This window comes from Gambusia affinis, linkage group LG04 (genome assembly GCF_019740435.1).
Source record: "Gambusia affinis linkage group LG04, SWU_Gaff_1.0, whole genome shotgun sequence".
NCBI classification, from domain to species: Eukaryota; Metazoa; Chordata; class Actinopteri; order Cyprinodontiformes; family Poeciliidae; genus Gambusia; species Gambusia affinis.
Window position 1 is genome coordinate 21263670 of NC_057871.1, and position 10432 is coordinate 21274101.

A 10432-nucleotide genomic window follows, 5' to 3' on the forward strand; every position below is an offset into this window, starting at 1 on the left:
ACTCTGTTAATGTGTATAATGTTCAATAGGCTACTTAAGCAAAAATACTCAACTACCGACATAAAGCAATTGATAGGCAACGGTTAAATACATGGGGTTCCATTACATTTCCACATGCATATAAGGTATAGTTTGATTATAAAAAAAAAAAAAAAGGCAAACTCACACACCTCATGGCAACAGGGTGGAGGAGGAATGATGGTTTATGAACGCATCAGAATACTAATGAAGCCACGGCCCAGATTAAACTCATTCAAGGAAAGAAAGGATGAATTAACCCTTTCACGATCCAGATCTGTACTAGGTTCAAATCCAGTGCTGGGTCCTTAAGGTGTGAGCTTCATATGTCATCACACAGAGGACAAATGAACACACCCAAGGTGATGAGCAAAGCCTAACTGAGACCCAAAGTGAAACATGCGTGGGAATAAGACAAAGTGAAACCAGGATCGGGAGCAGATAAGGTAACTGCAGATTATGTTGCTTTTTCTTTCAGTCATGTGAGACGCTGATGAGGTCATTCCGGAGAGGACTGTAAAAGTGATTGAGCACTAAATCCTTGAACATATTTGGTTTTTAGAGCAGAAACCCCTCACATGGATTTTTCATCACCACATCATCATGTCTGTAGCAAACTTCGTCTCGGCGGAAGCCGAAGTTCGGAGCTGGAGCTGAAGTCTTCAGGTGAGACCCACGGAGCCCACGTCACTTCCCCAGGGAGTTCCGAGAGGTTTCTTTCTGGGCAGCGGGCTGCCGTGGGAGAATGTGGGCTCTTTTCCCTCTGTTGGGCAGATCAGGAGGCTGACCTGCGGAGGAACAGCTCTGCTCTGGGTCTGTTTTTGTTTTTTTTTTTTTTTTTTTACCGCAGATTAAATCTGGCGCTGAGAGGCGGAGAAAGCGCTCGGAGCCACGCGTGAAAACAGTTTTGCCTGAAGGCTTGGCGATCAACTGCCAGCAGGAGTTTGAAAAGCATGCAAGATGGCCTGAAATCTAACTTTTTAAAAAACTTTAATCAGAGTTGTTTGACTTCTCTGGGAAGATTTTCTGGTTATTTTTTTGTTGTTGTTATTTTTGGGTTATTTTATTTTTGGAGTGGGTGACGAGCTCGCAGTTTTATAGGTTTCCTCTCTGTCTGGGTCGGAGAGGAGATGATCGCTCAGGATGGGACTGTGCCTCGGGACCGAAGACACAGAGGACGAGAAGAAAGCGAAGATAAACAGCGCCAAGATAGATAGAGACCTGTACGAATGCGCAAAGCGGGAGATGAATGTGGTTAAAATCCTCATTCTGGGTGAGACCGACTGTCAAGATCAACTTTTAAAAAATCCCCGGGTGTCCGACTGAAATGTGGAAGTAAAAACTCATGTTTACTCTCCTTGCAGGAGCAGCAGAGAGTGGGAAAAGCACTTTGGTCAAACAGATGAAAATCATCCACAGCAATGGCTTCACCAAGCAAGAGCTGAGCAGCTTCAAGGTGGGAACCTCACACAGCTTTCACACAGAGACCCATCAGCACACAGGGGAGGGACTTCACCTTCCTTGGAGTTTCTCTGGCACCTGATTCACAAAACAGAAAGCAGTAAACATTTTGAGACGCAAAAGCGTCACCAGGCTGTCCTGATCTTTCTGACTGATTTGATAAGATCAGAATGCTGGTGGTGGGACAGTTTCATGTTAGTTTGCTGGACTCCTTTTTCTTTTGTTTGTGTGTGTTTCTTTTGTTACTCAGCAGATATCTTCCCAATATCTACGTTGTATCAGCTTTATCAGGGAGAAAATGTGTCCGCCGTGAAAAGAAAGACAGAAATTAAACATGTAGCCTATCAGACGATAAAATTATTACGACAAAGTTGCCTTTGACTTCTGTCCCGCCTCTGTGCCTCTAGTTCCTCAGTAGCTACTCTTCGCCGAAGTCAAGCAATTCAATCAAATCTTTAGGAAGTTCGTTTATTTGAGTTGTCTAAGCATTTGAAACTATATGTTTGTTTTTTGTGGGGTTTTTTTTGTGAAGTTAGCATTTTTGCTGGTTCCTTTTTTCTGCCAAATTTGCAGGAAACAAACATCTCCAGTCTTTCAAAATCAAAACCTCCTTGTTTCGTGATTGACTTATATAACCTTTCCCACGCTTTTCCCTACATGCATGCTTAACACCTCATTTAAATGTAGGCAGACACCATCAATGCAGATTTATTTATTTGGCCAACTTATTATCTCCCTAAAGTTGTATCGCGTTTCAAAATCACACAAGCAGCTGACTGTATTATCGAAAATTGGATGCAACCGATCGATCAAATGATTTAATCAGAGCCAGTAAAAACAAATTGCTTAAGTAAACACACTTTGTAATGCACTCAGTTCAAAGCATCCAACGTGAGCTCACTGGTTTAGCTATGTAGCTTAGCTAATCATTTAAAAGAGAGGTTAATCAAGCTGCAGCTGCTGGGGGGATGTGCGGAGAATTGCTCTAATTGAAACTCAAATTCGGCTTAGATCGTCATCCAATCTCTGCCCAGAAATATTACAAAACAAGCATGACTTGAATAGAACAATGTAATTTTCACTGAGGGAAGAGCTGCAGCTCAGCAGAGAATGCAGAGTGGTTTAAAAAATGATTGTTTAAATGAGGAAACAGTGATGCAGATCGGAGGGAAGCTGAGGTGAAGTCTCGTTTTCCTGTTGGGGGGGACGAGAGGGGATTTGTCATGACACTCGGATTCAAGCTGGTATGCGGTGGTTTTAGTTCACATCTGCTTTTCCTTCTTTGTGTGTGAGTGAGTGTGTGAGTGAGTGCAAATGGGAGCCAAATTCCTCTGTTATTCCAGGGGTTGGGACGGGGTGGGGTAAAGGGAATTGGTTCGAAAATACAGACACACACACGCAGCACTTTCTGCTTTCACTTATCATTTCTAGCCGTCTTACAGTGGCTGCTCTTCATTTTCAACTAAGCCGTCAGCCTCTTTCGATCATATGAGTCGATCTCATGTGATTGGGGATTGTGTGTGTGTGCTTTCACACCTTGAGGTCGGGATTGTGGAACCAAAAGGGCGTGGCTACCAAATCCCGACATTCACCTGAGGAGGTAATTTAAATATTAAATACTCCTCATTTAGGCTTTCTAAATACATTCTGTGCTTTAATTACAAGGAAGATTTTGTGGACCAAACTCAACTCGTTACCAACGTCAGATTCTGTTTGCTTTGTATTATATCATTACGTCACAGTCATCCCCGATGGAGTTTGATACGCCCTGTGTTGGTCCATAAAAGCCCAATAAAATAAAGTGAGGTTTGATTATTGTAACCTAAAAAAAATGTTAAGAATTCACTGGGTGTGAGTACTTCTGCAAAGTATCGTACAATAGTCAATAATGAAAGATGGTCATTTTTGAAAAAGTTTGGCAGTAGAGTTTAAGTAGAAGAGGTTCTAATATTGAGAATCTTCTGCTTATCATTCTTAGTTTCTCATTTTGGAACCTTTTTAAGCAAATAAGACACTATAATGTCTAAATAAAAGGATCAGTCAACATTATATTGAACATATTGCGCTTTATAGCATTCAAAATCATTATGCAAAACGGGAAAGTCTACCAACATCTAATAAAATTGTTTATTGAGTTTTGTTACATCTTTGTGTTAATTGTGCAATATTACTGATTTATTAAGAGTTCGTGGAAAATATATTTTGCTTAAAACACCCGATTAAAGTTCAATTCAGTTTCGTCGTTGTTGTTTAGCAAAATTAACCTCCCGTCTGCCCGTTGTCGTCAATTCAGCTTCGTGTGAGCCAGCCCTTTGGAAATTTGCTTGACGTGCTTGTTGTCAGTTTAACATTGTGTAAGCCTCTGAAGGGAGAGACAGTAACCACTTTGAATATTTCCTACGCAGTATCCAAATGTGAACGGCTGGACTAAATTACCTGCTGAAAGCAAAACAGCTGATTCCTCTTCTTGGAGGTTTATCTGGGAAAGGTCTCACTGGTATTTGTTTTTGTTTCTGGGACTCGGTCGTCTGGAATCTGGCCTCTTTATTCCTCTGCTTCCTGTTAGCATTGATTCTCAATGCCACCTCACTGAATACCAAAGAAGTTTCCAAGTTCAACCATCCTCAGGGAAACAATGATTCCACTGGGCTATTCTCCTCAGAAAAGCATAAAAACCGAACTGAAAGAGACGAAACATTCCTACGTATCAACAATCCATGTTGTTTGAAAGCTATATTTACTTGGATGTCAGGCTTTCCAGGCATTGGAAAAATAAACTGGAAAATTCTCTTCAGTGAGAATTAAAGTTGGAAAACTTGGGAGTTTCCTCACCATCCCCTAACTCCAAATCCAATATGTTTACATGGCAGCCATATTGGGATGGATGTGACAGTAAAGTGTTTATTTACAGTTTTTATCTCTTTAAAGCATGATGTGTGTGAAACTCATGATTTTTTTTATTACTTGCCTACAACTACAGTCATGTTCAATCAATTTGATTATTGAAACAAAATTGGTAAAAAAGAAAAGAAATGATTGATAAAATCTACAGCGTTATAGCCAGTCTGCTTCCAGTCGTGAATCGAGTAATATTCATTAGCTAATGTTTCTTTTTGATATTAATATTGTGGAAACTGATATTGCAGAGATAAATATGCTTAAATCGTGCAATTCTGCCCTCTTCCCCGTTTCAATTCTCAGTTTGGACTTTGTCTACGTGCCTAAATCTTTATTTGAGCTTTGTGAATGCTGTTTCATCTGTTTTTACCTCAGTTTGACTCAAACACATGCTGGCTTGTGATTGGTTGAATCAAGCATTTCATGATACACACGTGAATACAGATGTTAATGTGAACACAGTTCATAAACTTAAATAAATGTGGGAAAGAAGAACTTGAAAAAGGAAGCTCAAATTTTGATTTTAGTGACCATTTTAAATAAGTTTTATAAAAAAAACCGTAGCTTTATTTTGAAAAAGTTTTCATTCAATATTTTTCGACATTTGATGAATCTGAAAACAGGAAACAGTCCTTTCAGAAACAGAACTGTTTGTCAGCAGCTTCTTCCAGACGTTTTCCCGTCTGTTGGTTCAGTAGCAACTTTTTACAGATATAAATGTTTTGTGTGGTAGCGTGCTCACGCGCGTTAACACACCACCGCGCCGCTCCTTTGTCCTGTCTGGTGTCCGTTAGCTCTGCCTTTGTTCTGCGCTGACGCCCTTAGTTTCAGATGAGAAAATGACACTAACCCACAGGGCGGTCCCTCCCTTCCTGAACCGACCCATTCTCCCACGGCAAACACACACACACACACGCACACAGCTCTCTATCTGACCTTTGTGGAAATTGTTTCATCTGTGTCTTTATCTCCGTTTGACTCAAACGCATCTTTTCTCCATCAGCCCGGCAGCGAACGTCTCATCCCACAGCGAGCGGCCGAGCTTCTTAACTCGTGTTTCTTTGTTGCCCTTTAATTTGGGTTTGTGTTGCAGTAAAACTTTCACAGACCTCCATGTCTTCTTGGAGGGAAATGAGGAGAGGAATGTTGTTTCATCCCTCTTTTATTTGAAGCTTGAGGCCATGCTGTTGTTCTGGCTTTGGTCAGACTGAACACATAACTCTGTCTTTGTGTCAGACTGGCAGAGCTTATAAAATACCACAACTATGAAATCTTCAGTCCAAAATATCTGTTAAGTGCTTAATATGACGTTCCTAGTCAGTCTGGGTGAACGGAGAAAATTAAATTAAGAAAATAAAAGAATGTTTTTATTTTCTTCCTTTGTTACTTAGCACATTGTGTCCTTCCTTCCTCTCTCCATCCTCTTCCCTTCCTTCCTTTTTCTTTGCACCCTAACTTGTATCCTTCTTTCCTTCTTTACTTTATTTCCTCCCTTGCGTCCTACCTTCATTTCTTTCCTTCTTTCCTTCCGTTTTTCCGTCACTTTTTCTTTCCTTCCATCCCATCTGGTATAATACATCTCCTGCATCAAATTCTTGTTTTGACTGAGTATTTTATACTTTCAAAATGTTTTTATAAACATAAACAACTCGAGAACTTTGAGAAGCTGAATACGGAAAAGTGTGTTAATTCTGTAGAAAAAAAATATTTGCTAAAAACACAGATTTTAATGAAAAATTTAGTAAATATAGCATCTTTTATAGCCATTTCTCTTCCTCCAACACTCCCATACCTTCTCATGATGCGTTACATGTTTTACAATCTGGGGCTAATATTTAAAATCAGGCGGTAACCCGTTCATCCGCATTCTTCTCTGTGCTTTCTTTGGAAATGCTCACAATCCAGGTTGTAATGGCTGGTCGCTTTCTGTGTTCAGAGAGGCAGACCCAGCACAAACCTGGAGCAGAACAATAGTTCACTGTAGGTGGATGGATTTAGAGATTACACTGCTGTACTGAAGCTCAGGACTTGTCTGCTGGCGCTCAGAGTTCCCACAGGGATTTAAACCGCAGCAGGAAGTGGAGGTCAGAAATGTTCTTTTCTATCTGAATGACTTCCCTTCAGGAAAATTACACACAAATATTAGAGAAAGGAAGGTGTTATGTTACTCTGTACGCTCAGGTGATGTAGAGCTAATAAAAGATCAGGAAAAGCACATAATGGCTCCTGCAGGCCTGGTGGTGCTTGATCAGCTGGAAAATAAATTCAGGTAAAAGAAAGTCATGGCTCAGTAAAGGTCCGTCACGTTAACACATTTTTCTGGACATTAAATTGTTACAGAATTTATTGTGATGAATGATGATATTGTTGTTTTGAGACACTTTTCAAGGCACATAGTGGTAATAGCAAAATAATAATGCAAGAGCACATTCTAAAAACTTTAGGAAACACTTTATTTGACGGGTTGTGAATAAGACTGTCATGACTCCGTCATAAACATGACATAACACCTGTTATAAACATGACATAACACCTGTCATAAACATGACACCTGTCTTAAACATGACATAACACCTGTTATAAACATGACATAACACCTGTCATAAACATGACACCTGTCTTAAACATGACATAACACCTGTCATAAACATGACACAACACCTGTCTTAAACATGACATAACACCTGTCATAAACATGACATAACACCTGTCATAAACATGACACCTGTCATAAACATGGCATAACACTGTCATAAACATGACATAACACTTGTCATAGACATGACACAACACTTGTCATGAACATGACAAAACACCTGTCATGAACATGACATAACACCATCATGAACATGACACAACACTTGTCATGAACATGACATAACACTTGTCATGAACATGACATAACACCATCATGAACATGACATAACACCTGTCATAAACATGACATAACGCCTGTCATAAACATGACATAACACCATCATGAACATGACATAACACTTGTCATGAACATGACATAACACCATCATGAACATGACATAACACCTGTCATAAACATGACATAACACCTGTGATAAACATAAAACCCGTCATGAACATGACATGACATCTGTCATAAACATGAGTAAGTCTTCATGAATATTTATGACTATTGTCATAAAGTGTCATTCGGTAAATCATGACACTTTTAATACAAAGTTGAAATTAGTCAAAATGTCTTCCTTATGACAACTTGACATTAACCAGGAAATTATGATCTGATAATAATTTCTTATAAAAGTATTACTGATTAAACTTTAGCTTTAATAACATAAAGCTATATAATTGATTTGATATGCAAATGCATTCCATGTCTTTTCTTGAGTAATGTCTTTTGTTAAAGTTGTCGTTTTCTGCCAGTTTTAGACAACAGCATGAAATTCTTCCCTTTTTTGGTTTTGGAAACTATTTACAACATTTACACAAACTCAGGAATTCACTCAGTGACAGAGGTCACTGTATCAAACATCCTGCATCTCATTGTTACTTCTCCCTCTTCTCTCCTATTTTTATCTGGTTTTATTCACCTTCAGTTCAGAAACCATTTTTATTGCTGACTTTTATGGACCACAAAGATAGAGACGGGATGAGGACAACAACTTTGAATCTGATAACATTAGAGACAATTGCTGCGTTTCTTTCTAAATGATAAACCAAACTGTGAGCGATCCATTAGCCTACAAAGACCAGTGAAAGTTAAACATCAGTAATAGTTTTTACAGTTTATTTGTGCAATATCTTTAACGTCATAGTATCAAAAATAACAATTTTGGTGTTTTAAAGAAAGCAGGGATTTTTAATCTACCAATTCTATAGAGATCTTTAGTTTCTTTTCTTCTGACAATGATAACAGTGAAGCCAAAGGAAGATAGACAAAAGCACAAAGAGGCTTTTATTTCAACAGGAACCAACGCAGCTCTGCCACAAAATGTTTCCAATCCACTCACACAACGCCCTCTTGTCCAGCCTCACATGTTCCACTGAGAGCGCAGCGGATGTCAGGGTGGATTAATAAAATGCCCATAAAGCACACTGATCAGGCTGAACTTTAAATTTATCTTTACTGAGTCACTAGGAAGTATTCACACTCACAGTTATTCTAAAATCAGTCTTAGTGCAGCTTTCTTTAAAATGACTGATATATAATTATTCACACTTTATGCCAAAACATTTAACACTTTTTTAAAAGCCTAATTCAAAGTGTCTTAGTTTTCATTCTACAGTTAATGCTTTATCTTTTCAGAACGGCTATAGGCCGTGGAAATACATAGTTCTGTGTCATTTTACGATCAAAGATTGTTTGTAAAAGCTGAACTTGGACTCAGAAAACCAAGCAGTTCAAAATGTAAAAGATTTCGCCTGCAGTTGGTGTAATGTCCAACAGGGGGCGCGGCATCCTCACTGGAGATTTTTGTCGTGTTCATGGTCTCAGTAATTACTCTTAAAACGCCTTTAAAATGCAATATAATCATATAACATATGATTATATTTAGGAAAAACAGGAGTAAAAAGCCGGTCATGCTTTGAACCAGATCTACGTTGTGATTAATGATAACGGCTCAGTTTCTGTTTTGCCCTGCTGCCCAGTTTCAGTGGAGTCAAATTCAAAAGGTCACAGTCCCAAACAGGAACTCCCAAACCCACATCCACGTCATCTCAGTTGAATGTTTTGAGTGAGATCAGCAGTTTCAGATCATATTTGAGAAAAAAAAAGAGACAAATGCATTATACTGTTGTTGTCAAACAAAGGTAAATAAAAACCCAGCTAATGTTCTTAAAACTACAAAATCATATTTTGTTCACCGTCTCTCTTCAATGTGTATTATTTGCGAAAATATTTTTTTGCAAATACTTTGTGCAATTTGAAGAAAAAAAAATCATTTTCCACATTAAGTCGTGTTGCAAACATCAAATGTAGGGATTTAAAGTTCTAGATCAACACAAAGTAATGCTTGATTGGAAGGAAAATTAAACATGATTTATAAGCATTATTACCAAATTCAGAGCATCAGTTTTTCAATCAAGCCACATATTCACAATTGGACTTTGACTAGGCCATTATAACACATGAATACTACAAAGCATTGCCTTGTAGTTCTGGCCCCATGTTTGCTGAATCCCCAACATGACATGAAATGTGACTTTTTATATTTTTCTTTCAACAACATGTTGCAGGTAGGAAGCAGGAACAAACTATACTGGAATAATTTTCCAATCCACTGTATGTTAAATTTGGATACTGTAACAACTTGCCTACTGCTAGACTGACCCAAGTCTTTGTCCATACGGTCATCACTACTGAACAGACCATGTGACAAATAATTAAACACTGAATATGAGTTTAAGGAGAATGTGCTGCAAACTTTTTAAAAACTTTTAAAAGTTTTTGATGAATCAACCTGATCTGATTTTGTTTTGCAGCCGGCGGTGTTGGATAACCTCCTGACTTCCATGAAGTTTGTCCTCCATGGAATGGGCGTCCTCCGGATCAACCTGGCTAACAGCAGGAATAAGGTAGCCTCCTTCTCATTCCCCTGCCTTGCCTGGTTTTCTAGTTTTGGTTAAAATTTAAAAGAGACCTATTACGCAAAATGCACTTTTTGCAAGTTTTTTGTACTCACATTTGGGTCTAAAAAAACACAACTTACAGAAACACCCAGACATTTTTTGGTAATAAATTAATGTTGTTTGGTGTCTGGAATCTTCAAAAACCTCCAGATTGTTGAGTCACAATCGATTTGGATTGCACCGTTACCTAGCACACTAAGCTAAGCTCCAGCACATTTGGTCAGCTGGTAAAGACAAGTGTACCAACAGTGACTTAACATCCAGAAACCTCTTGCTGCATTTTTGTTGGTTGTACAGGAGGCTTCTCTTCTGCTTTTCAAACTTGTACGGTTGAATAGTTACCATCTGTTTGCAGCCATTTTCACATGACATCGTGAACATAGAGTTGGAGGAAGTGGCCAGCAGCAGCTTATTTGGATTTAAAGTGGCAGGACGCCCTAAAAACAGCTCA

The 10432-nt window shown here is 38.8% G+C and overlaps 1 protein-coding gene across 2 annotated transcripts in view; it reads left to right on the forward strand.

Moving 5' to 3' along the window:
- The first annotated feature begins 836 nt into the window (after nt 1–836).
- gnav1 (guanine nucleotide binding protein (G protein) alpha v1) overlaps nt 837–10432 on the forward strand; it is a 29643-nt gene continuing 20047 nt past the window's right edge. Inside the window, exons 1-3 of one of the 2 annotated variants that reach the window (XM_044114382.1) lie at nt 837–1291; nt 1389–1474; nt 9835–9927. In XM_044114382.1, the coding sequence (XP_043970317.1) occupies nt 1162–1291; nt 1389–1474; nt 9835–9927 (309 nt within the window). In that variant the 5' untranslated portion in view covers nt 837–1161. Of the gene's footprint in view, nt 1292–1382; nt 1475–9834; nt 9928–10432 lie in introns of both variants that reach the window. The other variant, XM_044114381.1, reaches the window with a different exon arrangement.